The sequence below is a fragment of the Protomyctophum parallelum genome, assembly GCF_964188405.1.
Source record: "Protomyctophum parallelum genome assembly, chromosome: 11".
In the NCBI taxonomy this organism is placed as follows: domain Eukaryota; kingdom Metazoa; phylum Chordata; class Actinopteri; order Myctophiformes; family Myctophidae; genus Protomyctophum; species Protomyctophum parallelum.
Window position 1 is genome coordinate 39,841,577 of NC_139707.1, and position 24,821 is coordinate 39,866,397.

General features: G+C 42.3%; 2 protein-coding genes across 5 annotated transcripts in view; one reads left to right on the forward strand and one right to left on the reverse strand.

Moving 5' to 3' along the window:
• The window catches only part of LOC310866426 (cohesin subunit SA-2), a 19,397-nt gene extending 12,237 nt beyond the window's left edge, over positions 1 to 7,160 (forward strand). Inside the window, exons 19-32 of the mRNA XM_083776039.1 lie at positions 1 to 83; positions 368 to 568; positions 680 to 756; positions 857 to 941; positions 1,725 to 1,805; positions 1,907 to 1,999; positions 2,503 to 2,674; positions 4,232 to 4,362; positions 5,375 to 5,476; positions 5,576 to 5,733; positions 5,833 to 5,961; positions 6,093 to 6,271; positions 6,370 to 6,442; positions 6,632 to 7,160. The exon at positions 1 to 83 is cut by the window's left edge and continues 4 nt beyond it. Coding sequence (XP_083632165.1) covers positions 1 to 83; positions 368 to 568; positions 680 to 756; positions 857 to 941; positions 1,725 to 1,805; positions 1,907 to 1,999; positions 2,503 to 2,674; positions 4,232 to 4,362; positions 5,375 to 5,476; positions 5,576 to 5,733; positions 5,833 to 5,961; positions 6,093 to 6,271; positions 6,370 to 6,442; positions 6,632 to 6,797 — 1,730 coding nt within the window. The 3' untranslated portion in view covers positions 6,798 to 7,160. The remainder of the gene's footprint in view (positions 84 to 367; positions 569 to 679; positions 757 to 856; positions 942 to 1,724; positions 1,806 to 1,906; positions 2,000 to 2,502; positions 2,675 to 4,231; positions 4,363 to 5,374; positions 5,477 to 5,575; positions 5,734 to 5,832; positions 5,962 to 6,092; positions 6,272 to 6,369; positions 6,443 to 6,631) is intronic.
• Positions 7,161 to 10,335: 3,175 nt separating this feature from the next.
• Positions 10,336 to 24,821, reverse strand: part of ppp2r3b (protein phosphatase 2, regulatory subunit B'', beta) — a 29,380-nt gene continuing 14,894 nt past the window's right edge. For 2 of the 4 annotated variants that reach the window (XM_083776133.1, XM_083776136.1), the window contains exons 4-13: positions 24,307 to 24,409; positions 22,424 to 22,498; positions 21,053 to 21,139; positions 20,075 to 20,231; positions 18,568 to 18,616; positions 18,351 to 18,440; positions 16,892 to 17,067; positions 16,153 to 16,271; positions 15,688 to 15,800; positions 10,336 to 12,073 (exon numbers count right to left, since the gene is read on the reverse strand). In XM_083776133.1, coding sequence (XP_083632259.1) covers positions 11,932 to 12,073; positions 15,688 to 15,800; positions 16,153 to 16,271; positions 16,892 to 17,067; positions 18,351 to 18,440; positions 18,568 to 18,616; positions 20,075 to 20,231; positions 21,053 to 21,139; positions 22,424 to 22,498; positions 24,307 to 24,409 — 1,111 coding nt within the window. In that variant the 3' untranslated portion in view covers positions 10,336 to 11,931. The remainder of the gene's footprint in view (positions 12,074 to 15,687; positions 15,801 to 16,152; positions 16,272 to 16,891; positions 17,068 to 18,350; positions 18,441 to 18,567; positions 18,617 to 20,074; positions 20,232 to 21,052; positions 21,140 to 22,423; positions 22,499 to 24,306; positions 24,410 to 24,821) is intronic. The other 2 variants (XM_083776135.1, XM_083776134.1) reach the window with 2 other exon arrangements.

Here is a 24,821-nt window from a genome sequence, read left to right on the forward strand (position 1 = left end):
CCCACAGTTCCGACATGGTGGCCTCCTTGATGAGGATACCGCACTATTTCCTTCCAGAGTGTCCTGCCACAGAAAACACACAGGTCTGCCCCTCTCTCTCTCTCTCTCTCTCTCTCTCTCTCTGTCTCTGTCTTTCTGTCTCTGAATAACAAACGTCCAAATTATTACAAATGTTTAATGCAGCATACAGTAGTAATAATTTCTAGTTTCACAACAATTTGTATTATTAGTTATTATTTGGGGTTAACATCATGTTTTTGTGATGTTTTCTTTAGTATTGCCGCCAGTATATTACAGAATGAACGTCACTTTATCTCCCTCTGCTGGTGAGAGGTAGTAAATGCCCCAGTCCCATGTCTTCCTCCAGATGGTATTAGACCTTTTGGCCAAGATGGGAGCTGTTGCTGACCTCCACACAAACCCTGGTGTCCTGGAGGCCGCTGCCCGCTCGTACCAGAGTCTATGTGGGGAGGAGAAGGCCTGGCACCTCACTGCCAGCACTGCCAGAGACTCGCTGGCGCAGTCGTGGGTTGACAGGCTGGCACCGCTTCTGGAGGTCTCACTGACGGTATAGGCGCCTATACAGTATACTTACCCAATATGCGGCATGACATCACCCCGAATTTAGTGATGTAGAGACATATTCGTTCAGTCATCTACACATACTTCTCTGTCACAGGACGGCACATTCTCTGCAGACGAGGAGAAAACGGGGTGCATTTTGGCTACACTGAAGAAACTCTGTGCTTTTCACAAGTAAGGTTTGCACGTGACTTGCAGGTGAACGTGTGAAAGTGTTCTTTCCGGTGATGAGTATTGAATTGTTTCATGTTTGTCCCTGTATGTGACGGTATAGTGCCCAGGACCTGAAGCTGAAGCTGTTTGAGCTGCTGACACCTCTCTTCTCAGCAGAGAGTACCTGGGGAGGAGTGCCACCTGAGGTACCAGCAGTCATTTTTTAGGCTGGAAAAAGTGACCTTCAGTATTTCAAGGTTTGCAGTTCCAGTCTGTAAACCTATATAAGGACCACTTCACCACTTTTCAACCTATCTTCATATAGTAGGTCCTCACAAATAATCATGAAAAAATTGTGCAATTTTCTTCTACTCAGTCTGTGTCTCATAGAAGGGCTGTGGGCAGTTCAGAAACCGTCTTCCAGTGACATCATCGATGGGGAATACAAGTTAATAGAAACTGCAGGCTTTCTAGTCCTGAAAAGTTGCAATGCGTAAATGGAAGCCATCGTTATGATGATCGTAATGATGATGTCACTGGAAGACTGTTTCTAAACTGCCCACAGCCCTCCTATGAGACACAGAATGAGTAGAAATCGTTCCCATCGCCATTTTATCATGATTATTAGTGAGGACCTATTATATGAAGAAAGGTTGAAAAGTGGTGAAGTGGTCCTTTAAGTACCAACAACAATAACGTTTTTTTATTTTCTTTTTAGTGAGTGCCAGTGTCCATAACCATAACCATTTTAGTGAACTAAATGTTATTTTAACCAGTCAGTATGGTAGAGTTTCGTAGAGTAGAGTACAATATAACTAACAGTAACTAACACAGCTGTGGTAGTTGGAGGTGGCCTCTCAGAATTAAACTCCCATGATGCGCTGTGCTGTTCGCAACCACTGAGCTAGGACATACAAGTCTTATATGTCATATTGCAGCTTTAAGTGTTACATTCAAACACTCGATTTTTGCTTCTCTTCTGTGCGAAGATCCTGCTGGAGTCACTGAGATGTCTGTGTTTCTCCATGCTCTGGAATCTCAACACCAGCGGTGTAACTTTGACCTCCAGGGTAAATTGCCATTGGATTATATTTCATAGGTGATTTTCCAGTTTATTTTTGTTTGTTAGGGAGTTGTTACACTGTGTGTGTGTTTGTTCGTTCGTTCTTAGGAAAAGGCTGTAGCCCAGAGGACTCAGCTGAGCGTGTTCTGTGAGAAGAGTTATCGCTGTCTCACCCACGTCAACATGGATGTGAGAGAGCAGGTATGAAGATTAAAAAAATAATAATAATAATAATGGAAAGAAACAGGCCCAGGCCGTAGCGTAACGGTCTGGGCACCGGACTGGTGATCCAGTCGCGGTGTGCCGCGGGTTCGACTCCCGGACCCGACACGGCCTTTACCGCATGTCATCCCCCCATCTCTCTCCCGTTTCCTGTCAGCCTACTTTCTATCCCTTAAAAAATCAATAAATGCGTAAGCCGCAAAAAAATATCTTTAAAAAAAAAAAAAAAAAAATGGAAAGAAACAAAGATACACACGAGTAATGTTGTGTTGGGAATATCACTTTTTTTCTTCTCATATAATGAAGATTCAGAATACTTCATTGTCCATTATGATTCTGGTAACATACAAATACAATTCATGTTAGATGATCAGAAAAATAAAACTGTACCATACTACATATACACTATATTTATATTTTTGTATACAATATCTTTCTCCAAGTCTCTCTTATCAATGCTTGAACATGTTCTCTTGGGTCAGGCTTTCCTGGGCCTGTGTGACATCCTGACAGCCCACAACTATCAGCTGCATGTGTTTGAGCCCACCTCCTTTGGACCACTGTGCTACACTCCCAATCCCAAACTGCAGAGGGCGCTGTCCACCTTCACGTTGGACCAAGTCTTCAACCCAGATGGCAATGGCCAAAACGGGGGTAAGTGACTCATGGATGTTAAACTTTAAGTTGAACGAAAAGTTAAAGTGCTTAGTGTCACTCACATGTTGGGGTTTGTTAGAAAAGTTGATTATAATGAAACTTCATTTGGCAATAGAACTGTATTATAAAACAAGAAAATCAAGGGTTTAAACTAGGTAGGTGCAAAAATACTTATTGTGCATGTTCATTTACTCTTGAACTTAACCATTCAGATCAGGTCACAGAATTGAGTTTTTCTTACATTTTTATTTTCCACTGAATTATAAAGCCTATTTCAGTAACTATCCAGGGAACTGAGACATTTTCAAGACTGTGCTCTCTAAATATCTACCGTACGTACTTGATTCAAAGTGTTGACAATTATTGTATTCAGTGCTAAGAACAGCTATTCCAGGGTGTGCCAGGTCACACACATTGTGTTGTTGCCCAGCAGATGGCAATCTCACCCTCTCCGAGCACAGTTCTTTTTCCCTTCTCAGCAATGAGGAAAGCATTTATTCTCTGTAAAAGCTCACCGTGGTAAATACATGCAGATATTAAATGCATGGCCACAGACGTGGCTAATAACTCAACAGAGCTTCCCACTGACTATGAACTAGGGGTCGGATTTTCAACCCGACCCAGCAATTGACCCTCAATTACAAAGGAAAACCCTGTAATATCATTAGCAAACGCAGATGGAATTTGGCTGAAAGGATATATTAAGTTGTGTTATGTAAAGTGAAGCAGCCTCAATTGATAAGTGAGTTCTTAACTCTTGTTAAAATGGAAAAAATGAGCTGGGCAGGGAGTGATGTCATGACCTGATATGTTGGAAATAAAATAAATTACAAATGGGTATTATTTTTTGCGCAGTGCTTTCAGTGAACTTATGAATTCATCGATGGTTTGACTATAACTTAAACCATATTTTATTATATAGTACAGGCTCCCGCTTTCCGAGACATATTACATCCAAATACAGATAGTTCATAGAAGTCAATAACTGTCCTGATGGGAATCTCTTAAATGTTCAAGCAAATTCAATATGGGATTATTGGTTTTTGAACATGTAATAAAAAGCTATTGTTTTATTAGATTCGCTTCATAACGGTTATGTTATATAGACACAGTCTTTTCTATTAGCCGGTGGATGGGGTGGGGGGGGGGGGATCACTGCGAGGGCAAAGACATTAAGTTAAGTCATGAAATGAGGGCAATCTCTTTCCGTGAGAAAATGCCATTAGCTCTGGCTCACCTCTGAGCCTATTTTTATTAGCTCTGTGACAGATTGAACCCACATGGTGTCACACAGCCATAACTCTACGCTCATGTTATCTTTGATTTCCACCTGTTAAAGCCATTGTCACAAACTAACTAAAGCTCTCTCTCGCATCTGTCCTTTTGTTCTTTTCTGCTCTGTGCTCTTTGTCATGTTTGATCTCAAAAAAATAAATGACCCTATGTGCACTCTCTCTCTCTCTCTCTCTCTCTCTCTCTCTCACTCTCTTGCATGCTCCCCTCTACAATTCATCTTTTTATTTGTCCTCATTTCCGTGGCTTTGCTTCTCTCAGGCTCTGAAGTGGAGAAGAAGCTGGAGGACCTTCACAGACGGAGAAACCTGCTCGCGGCCTACTCCAAACTCATAGTGCACGGAGTGCTGGAGATGAGCATGGCAGCCGGGATCTACTCGTTTTACATGAAGGTATAACTGCTGCGGGCAGTAGTGCATGCACATGGGCCCTATTGTAAACAAGTGTAATGCTTTATGGTGTCGTCCACTCACTGTTAACAGTTTTTGTATTGAGTTGTACTTGAAATGTACTGTAATTCTGCAAACTGTTCAAATCAATCAATCAATCAATCAATCAATCTCTCACCTAGGTGCCGGACAAACGACGATCAACTTATAATAAATAATGTCTGCAACACTGGTTTTCAGCTCCACTTGTTTATTGCTGTTCAACGTTTTGATCCTACTGGATCTTCATCAGGAATATATATATATTTTAATATTTCATATAATCAATTATATATTTTTGAGGGGCGCTAGCCCCTCCTATATTCAGCTGTTTCTTACGTCTTACACAAACATTGAATTCCCATTGACAATGAATGGAGAATTTACGTCATATTTGTCTGAGCAAATCGGCTCATTTTTGTCCTACATAAACATTGAATTCCCATTGACAATGAATGGAGAATTTACATTGTTATGTGTCTGAGCAAATCTGTATTTTTGTCCTACACAAAGATTAAATTCCCATTGACAATAAATGGAGAATTTACGTCATATATGTATCTGAGCAAATCGACATGTTACGTCATGATGATGTACGATGATAAGAGTGCCCCTCACTTCACACAGGCGTGAGTTTTGACTGTTAAATCTATCAAATCTATACATATAAAAGAACCGTTACCACTTAAACACCACCTGTATATTCTTCATCGAGTCCCCCAGGGACATGGAGTTGATCAACCCATTTTGGGTGGGAACCCCTTTTGGTGTTATGTTATAATTTAGCTATTGAAAAATAGCAGATCTACAAGCTCATAGCGCGCCATCGAGTGGCGCGCTACGAGCTTGTAGGTCTGCTATTTTTTTGAAAAGTGGTGAAAATATTTATTTCGGAAAACTGGAGGATTTAGAAGGTCAAATTTCGAGGTCAGGCCAAAATGGGTTAATCCATGTGACATACTTCTCCATCCTACAGCATTACAATGACTTCGGGGACATCATAAAGGAGACTCTGTACCGCACCAGGCAGACGGACAAGATCCAGAGTGCTCACACACTGGTGCTTTGTCTGCAGCAGGTACTGACCCAGCACTCTCTCTCTCTCTTGCACCTCAGTGTGGCATCTGAGAGAGAGAGGCTGACAGCACACATTGGTGTCTTTGTGTCCTCCTTCCAGTTGTTTGTGCGTCTGAAGCAGGAGCAGCAGAGTGGCGGTGGCAGGGCCAATAACCCAGCCGTCCAGACCTTCACCAGCATCAAGGAGCTGGCCAGGCGCTTCGCTCTCACCTTCGGGGACCTGGTCAAGTACCGCGAATCCGTGGCCATGATACACACGTGAGTGTCATGAACTCTCCAATGCCTAATAAGATGTCATTTTTATACTGCGGGGGTGTCTTTATAACAAATCGTGTGTGTGTGTGTGTGTGTGTGCAGGAGCGGTATAGAGTTTGTGTTCCACGGGTTTGTCCAGACTCCAGACGGACTCTCTCCTCCTTACCTCTCCTACCTGGCCATTCTGAGCGAGTTCTCTAGCAAACTTCTCAAACCAGACAAGAAGACAGTGTAAGTGTTTCTTTCAGTAGTGATTTGATTGATTGATTCTGTTTACATCAACGATGACAATAAACCGACCGTAGTGTCTTTATGTGAAGCACTCAAACATTGTTTTGTTTGTGTTTTTTTCTTCTAATCAGGCTCACCTATCTGCAGAAGCACACAGGGGAGCACATCATGAGCCCCAAGGAGGACTGTTGGCAGCCACTGATCTATTACCGAGCGTCTCTGTTGGCTGTAGCCGACGGGGAAGATGCTGCCAGCTCCTACGTCAGTTTTGACAAGAGGCCATATCTTCGACAAAACCTGATCTTAGACGGTATAGCGACTCACACAATTATTAGAGAATGAAGTCAGAATGCTGTCTTTGTGATGATGACTTGGTGACTGAATCATTGTTTCTTCTCCCTGTGCCAGGGTCCAAGTCCCCCGGCCCGATCAGCACCGTCAGCAAGGGAAGCAAGGCCCAGAAACACGCTGTTGGCTCAAGGTGAGGCTGAAGAGCAGTTTTGTCATATTGATATTTAGCACCACCTTGAACCTTACTTCACAGAACAGTTCCAAACCGAACCGCCGGTACCATCTCTTGACCCTAACTGTTATTTTATATAGCCCAAAGGAAGCTAAATGCACTTTAATGTGGAGCATCTATTCTAATCACACTTAGCACTCCCTGCAGGTCGTCTTCGCTGCGGTCCGTCTCCAACCCCCCTGAGAAGATCAACAAAATGGACCCGTGTCCCGTCGCCACAGAGCCTCCAGCGACACAGGAGAGATTAGACATTACTGTAACCAGCACTGATGAAGACGAAGTGGACGTCGACACTATTGAGGTTGACGTGTGACGACGGAAGAGGGGAACAACGTCCGTTCTACCTGCGGACAGCATCGCCAAAGGAATGGACAGTGTTTCGATTGATTGAATACTTTATGTATAACAGTTTGCAATTCGTACAGAGGGTACGGTTTATGATGAGTGTTAAAAAGATGAGCCCGCTAGGGGCTTGTTTTCATTGTGGTCCCGTGTATTAAATTCATTAAGGGATTTAAAGACAATATAATGTAACAATAAACACGACATAATCAACACTAGTAGCAATGAATGTATATGTACAGTTAAACATAGGGGGGGGGGGTGTCATTTTCGGAGGTGTTAAGCTTACAGGGCTTTTTTTTAGGACCATTTACAAATTGCAGACAGGTGCTCTTTTATGGCGGGTTTTAACCCATTCTGACCTGAGATCAGATTCATACGAGGTTTCCGCCGGACACACACTGGTCTGATGAACCCATTCTGACCTGAGATCAGATTCTAAAAATGTCAGTCGCTCTTCGATTTTTCAAAAATAGCAGACCTACAAGCTCGTATCGCGCCACTCGGTGGCGCGATATGAGCTTGTAGATCTGCTATTTTTAAATAGCTAAAGCATAACATGATGCTGACATCAAAATGGGTGCCCGGTCAGAATGGGTTAAGGAGGGTAGGGAATTACGGAGTTACAGTGTGTCTTGGAATGTCTCAAAGTTCTGGCATTCACGTCGACTAATTGTCAACTTCCCACTACTTTGTAGACATTTCGTCACCAGTTCTTTATCATCCCTTACACGGGTAATGTTGCCTGTGTTAACTTAATCTGGTCATGTCAGGGCAGCAGGTCTTGCAAAGTAAATCACTTTACAGATGTAAGCTTGCGATCGTGTACAAATATTCTTCAGTATATATTCTTCTGTTTTGATAAATTTGTATTTTACATGGAACATTATGGTAAATAATTGATGGTGCTGAATTTACACCCAAAGTGTGGACTGTTTTTATACACAATTGGGCCAGACTTGGCGTAAAACTGCACTCTGCTTTAAGTATTTATTTACATTCAAAATGTATTATGGGTTTTATAATCAAAGGATAATTCCTTTTTCATAATTTGGTTCTCTGGTATTCCGAACCTGAACAGCATCTCCCAGGGTCTTGGAATATCTCAGAAGACTGGCCTTCCTGTCATCTGGTTGTCAGCCCTTTCTGTGCAGACGTTACCGCACTAGTTTTCTCTTTTCTTTTTTTTTGGTATCATCCTAGCTTTGGAAAATGCTGCATGTGTTATTTTGTAAGAGTATGTGGTCTGAATGTAATTTGGTCATGTCAGGGCAGTAGCTCCGCTAATGCAGTTCATGTGCTCCCCCAGACCCATCACAGATGCAAGCTTATGACCATGTAAACAAATCTACAGTCATTTTGAAATGTATTGCATGGAACATTATGGTAAATAATTGAAGGTGCTGAATTTACAAAGTGTTTAAATAGTGTTTTCTTTAAGATGCATTTGAGATTTGACCCATAATTAGGTCAGGTATTTGCATTAAAATAAATTGTTATTTATTGGGTGTACATTTAAATGATAATTCCTTTTCACAATTTGTTCTCTGGTGTTGTCTTTAATATTAAAGAGGCATATGCCAAGAATAAAATGTATATTTGTTACTGACCATACATGGTATCCCACATTCCACTTAGACCATACGTCAAATTTAGTAATACAGATCAGGTAATCTGATCATCATACTTGACATCACCTTTATATCCATGACTATTGTGTTTTCTAATTCTAGCATCTCAAAGAAAAATGGTTTTACTTTTGTAAATAAATGATGGTTCAAACAAGACTTGTCTGTTCCGAGTCTAATTCTATACTATACTTAACTATGAAACCGCGTTTAATGCACATTTAAATTAATAGTGCGTTAAACCCGTCAGCCGGCGAAAACTAGGTGTCTCAACAGGCCTGAAAATTAAGGACCGGCCCTACCTGGGCCCTCATCTAACCCTGTACACTGAGAATGCATTGGGCGTTTAAGTTAAATAACTCAGAAACTATAAAACATTTCAAAGTAAAAAGTTCCAGCATGTGTCTCCACAGTAAGCTGAATAATAAAAAGTGTGTGTCACGGGGCAACCCGTGCCCTATATACAAAGACACAAACTGCTTTCTATAACATGCAAAGACTATTCCATTATTGTGTGGTGGAATGAAAATGATCACTGATTGGTTAGTTGTCTTTCCTGCACTGCTGGTGGCATTTCCCTTGATGAGGAAGTGGCCAAGTGCTATGCAGGAGAGGGGTGCTTTGAGTAATTGTCATTGAGTTTTCATTCTGATTTATACTTGTTTAATTGTAACACATTATTGAGAATGTTTAGGTTACTGTTTATTCAAGGTGGTTGATGGAAGTATTTATATTGGTGAACAGGTGAAGTATGTGAGAAGAAATGTGCTAATTGAGTCTGTGCCCAGTGGTAGGATCCACTCCTATTTAAAGGAGGCTGCAGGGACAGGCTAGTTAGTTAGAAGTGGGCAATGACACAGGTAACATCCCTGAGGGAGAGCTACAGGGCCTTGTGTGATCAGGGTACAGCCTGAAGAGAGCTCTTATCCAGTTGGGTTTTGTTTGTAGTGTTTGCTCAAGTGTTCATTTCATTTCTCAGTATTATTATTTTCCTGGTTTCACACTGTTGAATCTGTACTGGACTTTGGTGGAGGAGTTTTAGGGAAAAATAAAGACCCTTAAACTGCATTACTGACTGTTCTTGGAGCCTTGGCTGTTCGGGCAACTTCAGTGTGAATGGAGTTTCTAGGTGAAAGTGATTTTTGACGTGCCAATGTCTGCCATTGAGCCACATTGTAAATTTGAAAGCACTATATTTCTAAAACTATGAAACATTTCAAAGATTCCTTTTCAGGCAAACATGTCCACCGTAAAATTAACCTAAGTAGGCTAGAATGGGGTTGCTAGGTGTAAGTATGTAGGACTAGTAGCATGCCAAAGTTTGTGCTTTTGCCATAGTGTACAGTGTACACTCAAGAAAATGTCCCCGCTACCACGCTTAGATTTCCATATACTGTATGGAGCTGACCCGTTCTGAAATTCCATATGTTGATCATCTGACCTCATCAAACCCTGTAGACTCAAGACATCCTCCTTATATGGAATCTGACATGCCAAAGCGCCGGCACTCGACCAGCAGTTTGCCGCCAATGAGGCGGCTGCGTGCATCCGGATGCTTCTCGCCCTTAGGCGTCTTGCTGGTTAGAACATTACTGCACATACAGGCTTCCTAAGCCTGATGTATACTTGTATGAGTGACGGTGTCCTGCGGTAATGCAAGCTCTCAACACTTCATGGCACATTGTGAGCCTGTAGTTGCCATTCTTGGTATACATTACGCATAACAGGGCTTTGAGTAATTATGTTGAAACGTGAAGTACTTATTGGTCATCAAATTATACTTTCAGTGTTAAGCTAAACCGTATCTATATATAGCACCGGTGAAAATAGGGCCCTAGATGTGTGGATTTGCAACATCCAAATAATGACAGTATACACATCTCTTCGTCACCATTTATTTGAACAAAACAAAACATTGAAAAATTGGTTCCATTTTTCCTGTAAAACTTCTCAGATAGAAAAAGAAATTTGGCCAATTAATTTACAACACAGCAAGCGGAAAATACATATTTACATCTATTAATAAATATCTCAATTTATATAAAACCATTTCTCACACTGAAGTTTATATCCTGCAAAATATAAGGTTCTATAAATGAACACAAAACAGACACTTCACGTGTCGCCAACTTTACTGTGTGTGTGTGTGTGTGTGTGTGTGTGTGTGTGTGCGCGCGTGTGTGAGTGTGTGTATACAGCAGGTCAACTGTGTTCTAGTTTGGCACTTTCAGTATTCTCCAGCGGTTTCCTTCAATCAAACCATGGCAGTATTTACATTCTTACAGAGCACTATTATTATCTGGAATGTCAGATTATTACTAGCCAAGATCCTCAAATGTTAAGTATTCGAATTGCCATGGTGGCTGTCCAATAATACACATGTATGTACTACTTGTACCTGAATGAGCTCTAGCACAGGGTGTTGTGTGAACGTAGCGTTGGCCCAGTTCAACATAGCAGCTTCCAGCCAGTGTTCAACTTCTAACTAGTGCTCAGACTGCACAACTTCCATCCCTGTAATCGGTGTCAAGTGTGAACATTATGTCCGATAGTTTGAAGGCCATTTAATCCCCCCCCCCCCTCCCAAAAGGACACGTTTGGACAACCACATCTCTGATACAGAGTCGAGAGCTGCTTCTTTTCACCCGATGGTGAAGAGTTTTACCGGAAGGGCGCAACGCTAGGCTTGACAGATTTTTGTTCTTTACCAATTCTGACATTTCTATATCTGTGTCAGTTCTGGTGGAACCCCCCCAAATATCCACTGAGCACTTAAGGAGGTGCGAACACCTCTTTATTAAAACAAAATTAAACATTACGGAATACTAGCTGCCAGACTGGATGCCACATCCGTTGGTGGTAAACACTGAAGACCATTCAACACGGCGCATGCAGTGGATATTTGGGGGCGGGGGGCTCCAACAAATATGGACAGAGATATATATAAATGTCAGAATTGAAGAAAACCTGTCAGTCTCCAGTCTTCCTAACTAGCGTGCAGAGGAGGAACACACCATTCATCCCAGTTCTCTGCTCGTTGCTGAACAGGCACCCGAACAACCTGTAGGAGTCACTAGTGCAGCGACAGATGGTCCCTCCCCCTGCCAGCCTTCCACCTGCAAACACTTGTGTTAATTAAAACACCCCGGCCAAGCCGTAGGCACCACGGAGGAATGAAAACCCGCTCTCCACTGTGGTGAGAAAGGAACTTTTTTTTACTCCTGCGCCACCCAGACTCCCTCATTCCCACAGCTCTGATAAGGGTGTCATTCTGGGCTTGACAGCAAAGTTTGCTCCTGGGCAAAGTGTGTCCTCCTCCTGTCTCGCTGGATGGGAACTTAAACCTGAAACCTGTGTAGCATTGACTGAGGCTTGGTGGCGCTCGTCTGCCTTAGCGCGTAAGGCAGCGTATTGTGTTATGTCCGTTTGCAGAGCAAAAGGTCGTGATTAAGTTTATATAAAAATGGTCGAGGAAGGTCATTCGTAGTCGTCCTCGTATTCATAGTTGTCCAGGTCCAGGTCGCAGTGTGGACTGGGGAACTCGAAGAAGTGCTTCTTGCTCTTCAGATCCTGCTCACTGGAGATGTGCTGCCCGATGGGGGTCAAGGGGTTGTCGTACCTGCACAGACACACAGAGAGCAACGAGAGAAACAATGAAAATAGTGATTTTAAAACAAGGATGCGGTTGGGGAACAATATGGAGGGGTCAACATGCCATGATGGATCATATCGTTAGCCTCATAGGATAAATGCCTAAGTCATTTTTTATGATTTTCGGATAATAAGAAAAAACACATTTTCTCGCAAGTATGTAAGAGTTTTTAATGCAGATTTTTACAATGGCTTCCTGAGGGGTTAACAAAATGTTTTTTACAAAAAGATAAACATGAGAGTCATTCCATAACAAAAAAAAGTGACTTAGGCCATTTTCAAGAAAATAATCTGTGATTTAGGCATTTTTTAATACATGTCTACTAAACACCTGGGGGTCTATTAGAGTGATGTTAACTCCATACTAAACACCTGGGGGTCTATTAGAGTGATGTTAACTCCATACTAAACACCTGGGGGTCTGTTAGAGTAATGTTAACTCCATACTAAACACCTGGGGGTCTATTAGAGTAATGTTAACTCCATACTAAACACCTGGGGGTCTATTAGAGTAATGTTAACTCCATACTAAACACCTGGGGGTCTATTAGAGTGATGTTAACTCCATACTAAACACCTGGGGGTCTATTAGAGTAATGTTAACTCCATACTAAACACCTGGGGGGTCTATTAGAGTGATGTTAACTCCATACTAAACACCTGGGGGTCTATTAGAGTGATGTTAACTCCATACTAAACACCTGGGGGTCTATTAGAGTGATGTTAACTCCATACTAAACACCTGGGGGTCTATTAAAGTGATGTTAACTCCATACTAAACACCTGGGGGTCTATTAGAGTGATGTTAACTCCATACTAAACACCTGGGGGTCTATTAGAGTAATGCTAACTCCATACATACAGAACACCTGGGGGTCTATTAGAGTGATGTTAACTCCATACTAAACACCTGGGGGTCTATTAGAGTAATGTTAACTCCATACTAAACACCTGGGGGTCTGTTAGAGTAATGTTAACTCCATACAGAACACCTGGGGGTCTATTAGAGTGATGTTAACTCCATACTAAACACCTGGGGGTCTATTAGAGTAATGCTAACTCCATACTAAACACCTGGGGGTCTGTTAGAGTAATGTTAACTCCATACAGAACACCTGGGGGTCTATTAGAGTGATGTTAACTCCATACTAAACACCTGGGGGTCTATTAGAGTAATGCTAACTCCATACTAAACACACGGGGGTCTATTAGAGTAATGCTAACTCCATACTAAACACCTGGGGGTCTATTAGACTAATGCTAACTCCATACTAAACACCTGGGGGTCTATTAGAGTAATGTTAACTCCATACTAAACACCTGGGGGTCTATTAGAGTGATGTTAACTCCATACTAAACACCTGGGGGTCTATTAGAGTAATGTTAACTCCATACTAAACACCTGGGGGTCTATTAGAGTAATGTTAACTCCATACTAAACACCTGGGGGTCTATTAGAGTGATGTTAACTCCATACTAAACACCTGGGGGTCTATTAGAGTAATGTTAACTCCATACTAAACACCTGGGGGTCTGTTAGAGTAATGTTAACTCCATACAGAACACCTGGGGGTCTATTAGAGTGATGTTAACTCCATACTAAACACCTGGGGGTCTATTAGAGTAATGCTAACTCCATACTAAACACATGGGGGTATATTAGAGTAATGCTAACTCCATACTAAACACCTGGGGGTCTATTAGAGTAATGCTAACTCCATACTAAACACCTGGGGGTCTATTAGACTAATGCTAACTCCATACTAAACACCTGGGGGTCTATTAGAGTAATGTTAACTCCATACTAAACACCTGGGGGTCTATTAGAGTGATGTTAACTCCATACTAAACACCTGGGGGTCTATTAGAGTAATGTTAACTCCATACTAAACACCTGGGGGTCTATTAGAGTAATGCTAACTCCATACTAAACACCTGGGGGTCTATTAGAGCAATGTTAACTCCATACTAAACACCTGAGGGTCTATTAGAGTAATGTTAACTCCATACTAAACACCTGGGGGTCTATTAGAGTAATGCTAACTCCATACTAAACACCTGGGGGTCTATTAGAGTAATGCTAACTCCATACTAAACACCTGGGGGTCTATTAGAGCAATGTTAACTCCATACTAAACACCTGGGGGTCTATTAGAGTAATGTTAACTCCATACTAAACACCTGGGGGTCTATTAGAGTAATGCTAACTCCATACTAAACACCTGGGGGTCTATTAAAGTGATGTTAACTCCATACTAAACACCTGGGGGTCTATTAGAGTGATGTTAACTCCATACTAAACACCTGGGGGTCTATTAGAGTAATGCTAACTCCATACAGAACACCTGGGGGTCTATTAGAGTGATGTTAACTCCATACTAAACACCTGGGGGTCTATTAGAGTAATGTTAACTCCATACTAAACACCTGGGGGTCTGTTAGAGTAATGTTAACTCCATACAGAACACCTGGGGGTCTATTAGAGTGATGTTAACTCCATACTAAACACCTGGGGGTCTATTAGAGTAATGCTAACTCCATACTAAACACCTGGGGGTCTGTTAGAGTAATGTTAACTCCATACTAAACACCTGGGGGTCTATTAGAGTAATGCTAACTCCATACTAAACACCTGGGGGTCTATTAGAGTAATGTTAACTCCATACTAAACACCTGGGGGTCTATTAGAGTAATGCTAACTCCATACTAAACACCTGGGGGTCTATTAGAGTAATGTTAACTCCATACTAAACACCTGGGGGTCTATTAGAGTAATGTTAACTCCATACTAAACACCTGGGGGTCTATTAGAGTGATGTTAACTTCATACTAAACACCTGGGGGTCTATTAGAGTAATGTTAACTCCATACTAAACACCTAGGGGTCTATTAGAGTAATGTTAACTCCATACTAAACACCTAGGGGTCTATTAGAGTAACTGTTGTTTGCTGTGTATGCAATGTAAAAATGCCCAAGTCACACAAAGTGAGTTAGGCGGCAACGTAAAAATGCTCAAATCACACAAGTGACTTAGGCAGATCATCATTTTTGAAGATAGTGAGCTTTGTGATTGGCTGAGGACATAGGCGCTGATCCAGGACGATGCAGCAGCCCCAGGAGAGCACCTGTAGGCAGAAATCTCAATTTCGCCAAAAAATGACTTAGGCATTTATCCTATGAGTCTAACGATATGAAAACTTTGTGGTATTTTATCATGGACATTAGTGAGGACCAATTATATGAAGATGGGTTGAAAAGGGGTGAAGTGGTCCTTTAACCCATTTTAGACCCGAGCTCTATTCCACAAATGCCTTCTAAACTAAATCTGAAAATATGTTGTTCCAGGGACCCCCTAGAAGCAAATATTTGAGTTAAAAACGAACATATACAGTATATTCAAAGATTTGCGCCACATTTTCACGATTTTTCAAAAATAGCAGACCTACGGCACTCGGTGGCGCGCTACGAGCAATGTAGATCTGCTATTTTTCAATAGCTAAAAGTATAACAGAATGCTTACAACACCAAAATGGGTTAAGACGAGTGATTGATATTTGGTCGAGCATGCTATGGAGGCTCACCCTTCATTGAACTGGTCGCCGGCGGTCTCCTCGGCCACCAGGAGGTCATACTCCTCTGCAGCGTATTTCTCCCAGTCAGACATCTCCTGGTGATCCACCTGCTCCTCTCTCTCCTTAGAGAAAACAGGCAGAGACAAGAGACAATACTACGTCAGGATGCATTTGGGAGAACTCATGACTTCAAATCAATATCACTATTATTTATGCCTCGATGATGATTCATTAATTAACAATTATAGAACTTTTGTGTGTGTGTGTGTGTGTGAACGTGACGCGATCCAGCTTGTAGATGTGGTATTTTTGTACAATGATGTATAATACCGGGTTATGTGGGTTAATCAGACCAATTGATTTAGTCAATTATTTAAAAAGAAATCTATTAAGACGTAATTCCACAGCCTTAGCCTTAGAAAGTGTCCAAGACGTAAGGTCATAATGCCACCCTGTGTGCAGTCAGTTAATCACCCTTATAAGAGAGAAGGGGTCCCTCTGCTCGTGATCCAGGTACTTCTCGATGTTGAAGAACGTGTCAAAGAAGACGTGGGCCAGTTTGCATCTCTTCAGGTCCCGCAGTGTGATCTTACCTGGGAGTGGGGATATAATGAAATGGGTAAACTTCATGACATTAATGTCCCCTTACTTTACCTATGCGTCGTCCAACAGCCTACGTCGATGTCACAGGTTCGATTTGGCCAAGCGTTCGATCAGAACATGGCGGCCTAAAAAATACCCCTCAGAGGTGCGGGCGGCTTATGTCTCGTGTTTTACTGCTTCCACTGAAAAGGTCAGATTCTTTCTGCTGCTGCTGCTGCCATCCATACTGGTAAAAGCCAGCCAGGGCCGATGAATCAATCAATCTCTAATCGATTACCATTTGCTAAGCGGATGATCAGGCCTGGAAACACGTTGTGACTGTCATTGGCAATGAGTGTGTGTGTGTGTGTGGGCAGCGGTGGCCGAACGGTTTGCGGAGCGGTCTTGATACCGGAAGGTCGCCAGTTTGCATCCCCGGAACCAGCACGTTAAAATTACCACCGCTGAAGTGCCCTTGAGCAAGGCATTGAACCCCTACCATGAAATGTTCTATGAGCAGGGTGTGGCTGTAAACAAGTCCTTGGCTTAGTCCACTTCCCTGGGTAAACAAAGAACTTTGCTTTGCGTGTGTGTGTGCGCGTGTGCTTGTGTGCGTTGAGTGGGCCCTGACCTTCAACCTCTGGCTTGACGAGGTCGAGCATTTGGCAGAGGCAGTCCTCGAACGGCAGGGGTTCGATGGCCATGGTCTCCAGCTTCTGGCACTGCTCCTCGTAGAAGTACTCCAGCTCGTACATGCTCAGCACCCCGTCCCCGTCCACGTCCATGCAGCGGAACCAGTACTCTATACTGGACAGAGACACAGAGGGGGGGGAGCCGGGCCAATCAACATCTTTGTTTAGCCCAAAAGAGGAAAGAAAAACTACAGCACATTAGGCCTCTGACGTCGAAATAAATTAAAAAAAGTCTTCTGAAAGAATATATGTTCAAAGATCTTTGCCGCATTTTCACGATTTTTCAAAAACAGCAGACCTACAAGCTCATAGCGCGCCACTCGGTGGTGCGCTATGAGCTCGTAGATCTGCTATTTTTCAATAATTAAAACACCAAAAGGGGTTCCCGTACAGAATGGGTTAACACCCTGATCGCCCAGGACGAAGTTCACCGTCCTTTCAATTAGTAACACCCAGCAGCGCCCAAGGACAAAGTTTTATACAAAAGACGAAGATTATTGATATCAAAACCGCATCGCATCGCTCCACAGCCTGGGAGGGCCTGTTGCGCAACATTCGATGTTGCGTAACAGTGGGGGACGTCATTGAAAATGTTCCCCCCCTCTTGCTTAGCCGACGAGAACGAAAATCTTAAAACGTAAATATAACTTGCGATCTAAATCATCCTGTCCAATTCTGAGAAAAGACCATGACGTGTTAGACGGCCCACTGTGGTCCTGTCGCTAGTCGCGTTAGAATTAATCATACCATATAAATCTCTGGGCGCTATGATTTAATGCAGGGGTTTTCAACTGATTATGAACCAGGGACCACCACCCTGACTGAGAATCAACTTGGGGACCACTGTTGTATGATCGAGCAGACACATGCAATTAATTATGGGCACATTTCCTTATAATGGTGACTCAACCAGTCGATCAGTTTCCCTTGAGATTCTATCTCCCTTTTCTGTGGAAGTTCTTGACGTCCGACTTCCCAGTAACTGACAACATCGACGCGGCATCATATGTCACCACGTCATTTACTGCATTGTTTCTCAACTTGTGGTCAATACAATACATTTAAATACAAATCTTCACTTTCCTACATTACTAAATGCATGGTCAGGGACCACATGCAATACCTTCACAGACCACCAGTGGTCAACGGACCACCTGTTGAAAACCCATGATTTAATGGATTAAATAACCCCCGGGCAATCGGAAGTGTTAAGGACCTATTATACCACTTAAACCCTTTGATACTGTGTAAAACGAATACTTAAGTTAACTGGGGTCAGCTCTGCATTTGGTCCGCTCTTTTTTTCCCTGTCTACATCGAATCTGAACACGTTTGTGAGCTTGAAGATCTGCAGAATAGAGATACTAGTCAACAGTGGTTAACCCGATGTTTGCTTACCTGGTTTCCGTCTTCTTGTCCTCCTCGGAGATGAGGAACCAGACGAAGTCGGCGTAACTCAACCGCCCCTCCTTGTGCACCCGTCTGTCTCTGAGGAACACACGGTACGTTGAAGATCAATCAAATATTAACTTTCAACATTGTTCACTAGTTCACTGCCAAAGCATTAGAATGACTCGTTCGTCCTTTAAAAAAAAGGATGTTCATGGTCACTTACCGTGTTACCGTTCCTGAGAATATTCTTTCGATCATCTTGTGAGAGATGGCTAGAAAGAAAACACAGCGGAGAGAAAACATTTACGATACAAGCACTTTGAATTCCATGTTTCTAAAGCATCTGGCTCTTACAAGCTTAATGTACAACTCTCTCAGACTGCCCCTTAATCCGTTCTCGCACATCATAAATCCAACATCATTGCGAAAATGTAGCTCTGTTTTTATCTTTTGACAATACCATAAATATTCTGTTCATCATATTTGGCCACTCGGGTGGTAGTAATTGTGCCAGACATGGCGTCACCCCAGCCGGAGCATAATACACTGCTCTCTCCATTGATCTTGTGTCTCATTTCCCCTGCTGCACTCACGGACCCATCAACCAAGAACATGTGGCGTGGAGTGTGTGGGAGAGAAACGTCCCCTTGTCCCAAGTGTGCACTTGTGTCTGGACTAGACCTGCGGGGCCCTAATGGTATTCAAAAATACGTATTTTCGATTCAGCCTTCTTTTTACCTGGCAAGATAAATGAGAATCGTTGCATAGAACTAGAAGACAACAGCTGCTGGGAAATCTTTATGTGAAGCGTTTACTAAATTAAATTTCAAATACTTGTCAGTGACTGACAGGTTACTCGTCACCAACGCCTGGGTACGGTAAACCCAACTCATCTGGTACCCTGTGGAGGTTAAAGCGGCACTGCAGGGTACATTATGTTGCTGGTTGTAAGTGGCTACAAGAGGTGACCTTTGATCCTTGAACCAGCGGTCATACAAGACCACATACAATGAGCCGATATGCATAATACCTTATGGTTCAGCGGGCTTGGTGTTCCTGAGTGGAGGAAGAAATATGTACTGTATGTTTTGAATTGTTTTCAAACAGAGTACTGTGTATTTGGCTAATTTAATTTTAATTTAATTTTAGATTCCTCCAGGTGTATCAAGAGGCAGAGGTCTCGGATTAAATCAAATAAAATCAAGCCCTGACTGGGGTATAAGGTTCCACAAGTTCTGTGAGATAAGGAGCCGGCCCATGTAAAGATTTACAAACAAAAAGGCCTTAAAATTAATTCTGACATAGACAGGGAGCCAATGCACTGCAGCTAAGACAGGAGTTATAGGTTTTTTTTTGTGCCAGTGAGGAGACTGACAGCCGAGTGCTGACTGCTCAATACCTGCATAGCTGGCTACGTGAGACTAAGCTATTTTAGCTTAAATATCTTACAAAGTTCATCTGAAGGGGGGGGGGGGGGGGGGGGGGGGGGTGAGAACAATAGATTTGTAACTGTGTAGACTAGACAGTAGAGAGTGTACAAAATGTACACTTACAGTATGGGTCTATTTGGTTACATTTGCACACGCTCAGACTTTAATACTCAAGATTTTTTGCACTAAAGGCTTTTATCATCATATAGATAGAATAATTGTATAAATACCATACCCCAGTCGTTGTGTATTGTGGGATGGACATGTGTGTGTGTGTGTGTGTGTGTGTGTGTGCCGTACCTTGGTCATTGTGTCGCGCCATGTCTCTCTGGTCTATGTAGAGGTCGTGGTCAGCATCCAGCTCCCAGAATTTGCAGTAGATGACGTAGAAATGTTCATAAGAGAAGAACTCTGTCAACTGGTTGACGTCTTCCTCCTGCTCCAACAAGGCTATATTCTGGAGAGGAAGACATTAACGTTAGAAAACTAATGGCTCCATTCCCCAACTGAGCAACTGGCCATTTTGCCCAAGCACATGTTTTCCCTGCATGACAATAAAATAAATTTGAAAAAAAAAAAACCTACAAAAGAAAACAAACGACACAATAGATTAACTTCAACAAAAAAGAGGAAAAACACAATGGGCTAAATCACATTGGTAGAGGTTTGGGTTGTGTACTCATGGCTTGCCATGATGCTCCATTGACATGAAATGGATCATTAAAAAATCCACTCCTTATTGACACTGTACAGCTCTCAGTCACAAATCTGATTCCGACAGTATCAAATATCACAAAACCCAGGGAAAATAAAAATGTCAACTTCCATAGCCATCGACTTCAGCCATTTTCATTAGGAAGAAAACCCATACTAGATCTGCGGATACAGATTTTCAAATAGTAAAGTCATTAGGAAGTTGAATAGACTCAGTTTGCATTCATTCATGAGCTAAAAAAGCCTCTTATCTTGCCCTTTAACCCATTTAGGGCGGGAACCCCTTTTGGTGTTTTAAACATTATGTTATAATTTAGCTATTGAAAAATAGCAGATCTACAAACTCATAGCGCGCCACCAAGTGGCGCGCTACGAGCTTGTAGGTCTGCTATTTTTTTTAAATCGTAAAAATGTGGCGCAAAGTGAATGTTTTTAACTCGGGTCTAAATGGGTTAAATGTGTAAACTGAGGATAGCCGCAACACAACAACAACCAGATGGGAAGAAAAAAAACTAACTTTAAACTAACTTTGTCTTTATAAGTCTTTATAGGGTGATGTCTGACCTGAAGGAAGTTGCTTTTCCGTAGCTCGGAGCATGTGATTCTGCCGGTCCACGAGCGGTTCACAGTGTAGAATATCCTCTGGATCACCTGATAAATAAATCAGTGGTAGTAGAAATATGTTTTGCTTTATAAGTCCTGTAATCACAATTGCACTTGATAAAAGTACCAAAGCATTGACATGAGTATTCATCACTTTGAAGGGTGTAAGTATTATTGTTTTTTTGTTAAATTAAGTGTTAAATGGGTTCCCACACCAATGAATTTCCCAAACTTTTCCAGAATATTTATTTAACCCAATTTCCAGGCCTATATAACAACCACTTAGCGCAATAATGAGTCTCTTACTCCTATGTGCTCAAAGACAGGCAGTGTAGCAACAATAAAGAATAGACTGCTATAATTCAATTCCAAATTTTGTGCCAAATATTTTGCTACAGCGCGTTGTGAGCTTGTAGATCTGTTCTTTTTGTCACATACTGGTACACATTAGGTTGCAATCATGCTGCGCATTTGGCAAATAATGACTTATGTTACACATATTTCATGTAATGTTATACATGTTTTGGGAAAAAATGTTTTTCATTAACAAAATCTATAGCCAAAAACAATGCATAGCCAACTATTTTTCCAGGACCCTTGATACATTTCAAACCTTTTCCAGGACTGGAAAATGTTTGTTTTTTTCCTCATTGGAAAATATTTCCAGGAATTTAATGACCGTGGGAACCCTGTAAATAGCTCTATATATTGATAGTGTTTCATTATTAACCGGCGATTCTCCCTTTCTCCAACTCTTTAGTAAGCAGAATTGATTGGATAAATTGGCATGGCAAGTCCTAACCTGAAATTGTCATCACTCACATCACTTACTGTACACCCTTAATGATGCAGCTGGTTAAGATGAGGCAGATTACTGTATATGCGGTCGTGTGGCTTAACCTATAATACATAATTTTGAATTATACAGTATTTCTTCTGTTAACTAGTAACTAAAGCTATCAAATAACTGTAGTGGAGTACAGAAGTATAATGCATCAAAATACTCAACTAAAGTAATAGTACTTGAGTAAATGTACTTAGGTTTCCACCAATGTATCCAGTTCAAACGTGCTGCCAAGCGAGTACAACCATGTAGGAATGCACTGGGCAAAGGGCACCGATATGGTGTGATTTACATGGAACGACTATCTGTAATATATCGGCTAGAGATATTTGCTGAGTAAAGGCACGTGCAATGCATTTGGAATGGCGTCACTTCTCTGCGTTATTTACCACTCTCTCTGGAGTGGGACCGTTTCATACTCTCCGAGTTAAATGAACAGTGTTGATTCAACAAATTTCTACAAGTGTTATTTTGCTGGTCTCTCTCACCGTGTTGATGTAGCGCGAGTGAAAGTCAGAAGCCTCCTTCAGAAAGGCCAGGCCAGCGTGAGTGTTCACCACATCCTGGAAAAGGGAAAGCAAAATGTCTCATTTTCAACTAGAAGAAATAAGCAAGCCGTGGTGTGCCATATTAACGTATTTCACAAGTTCGGAATTCGTTTCTATTTTTGGTTTCAGATAAAGGTTCTCGGAATCTCCGTGCTCAAAGAGCTGCCTGGGTACCATCTCTGAGTGAGTTCTGGTAAACCTCAAAAATAACTCAGAAATATTTCAAAATATTTAGAAAATAGCCGAACTACAAGTGAGCCTTCATGGGTGGTTTTGGTTATAATGAAAACATAAAACAAAAATGCACTGACAGAACTTAACAGGTTCAAGGAAGGTTTCAGGTTATGGAAGGTTGTGGGTTACCCTCTCTTAGTAAAAAAAAAAGTGCCAAAAGTCAGCCCACTCTGTCTCTCCCATTTCTACAATAAAACTGTAAAAAGGAAACGGAACCAGACCGGACAGCAGAATCCTGCGCCCAATAATGATAACAAATACATACTGTATGTTCATTTACTCCGTGGGAAGTCTTCAAGAGATGAGCGAGCAGCAGACACACCACATCTGTCTGCCTTTTGTGCTCGATGGTGCACATAAAAAAAAAGATCGCAAGTGGGATGGGAACTCGGGGTACTTATTCAAACATCCACAGTTGTCAATGTCCATCTAGATCAATCCGTCAGACCCATCTGGCTTTTACGTTGAGCTTTTGTGTAGAAAGATCGCAGAGGCCTTGATGTAAAAAGGTCTGTCTAATACGAATGTTAAATCTTGGAAGTCTGCAACAGTTGGACCGGAGTACCGATGCTTTCCAGGGATGATCTTAACCTTTTCTGAGTGGGCAGAGAAATGGGAGGCCTGCAAGTGTCTGTTCTCTCCCTTTTCCCCGTGCCACAATCACCCAGGGCCTTTCATGTGGTGTCTGGGGCTGCATTTCAAATGAACTATAGCTATATTGCTGCCATGAAACTCCCTCACGCCTCTTTTCCTTACACTATTGCCCGCCTCCTCCAAACCCTTTCTCCTTTCTGCTGGGGTGGTGGTGTGTGTGTGTGTGTGGGGGGGGGGGGATGAAATGTTGACACAAATGCGAAGGCGGCAATGAAATTAAAAGGTTTTATTTTGGGGCGGGCCGCCGTGCCTCTTTGACTCTTCCCGGGGAGAAATTAAATCATAGAAAAACACATAAATCACGGGGCTGAGGAAACGGGCGGGGACAGTCAAATCGACTCCACTGCAATCCACCTTTCATTCATCACAACAGTCAGAGGCGATTTTGCCGGGCGGCACAATACAAATTAAACAGCGTGTGCCAGAAGGCATCTCTGCTCGTATGCTAACGGCTGGCTGGGCCCGGCCCAGTCACTCCTGCTAGCATGAAAATGAATCAGGGTGTGGGGAGGGCTGCGGGGCTCAGCAGACAGACAGACGGGGAAAACAAACAGCCAGCGCAGCAGAATCTGCATCATGACAGGACTTAACAAACAAGTCAATTTGCCCCATTCATATATTGAGATTAAAGTGCATCCCGTGTTTTTCTGAGACGGAATTAAATCATTGCCGGTTCCGAGCTGAAAGTTGCATTGCGAGAGCCGTTTATACATCTCATCCTAACCAAGAGGTTACCTGCCGAGTCTAGAAGGGAATTTTACTTAAGGCAAAGGTTTTAAGTAAAATTCCTCCTGTGTCGCACCCTGAATTCACTACACCAGTCCACCACATTAACAATTAGAAAACTATCTTCATCCCCAACCAGTCTGATTTTACCTTCCCATCCCCATCCTGCCAAGCCTAGCCCTCTCCCTGGGTGTGCCGTTAGCCTGTACCTGCAGGAATGGAATAAAGTCCTCTTGTTCCAGGTAATTACAGCCAGGCTTGGCCAAGAGGTGCACAAATTTAGACGCGTCATCGTGACAGGTCTGCAGCGTTCTGGAGAGGAAAAGAGAGAACAGATGGGCTTGCTGGGTTACTCCCTCGGCCTCCCTTGTACTACCACCCCCAACCGTTTACATGCAAGAACACAAGTCTGACATTATTTCAGCTCAAAAGAGTTGAGTGCTGGTACATATTGCGTTCCAAAATTACGATTCTGAAATAGTTGCTGGGGAGATTACAGGCTCAAGAGCGTTAGGGGACTTATTTGTATTATTGTTAATCTGATTTTACCCCCCATTGAAGTTGTTTATTAATCATAACCCTGTGATCCCTTTCTTTGTATCTTAGTATCTTATCTATCTATTGGTTTTATACCTGTATATACTGTATGTTGTGTGTATTGTCATGTACTCAACCTATTAGTTTTATACCTGTGTTTGTATGTTGTTTGTATGTCTGGCCTCGT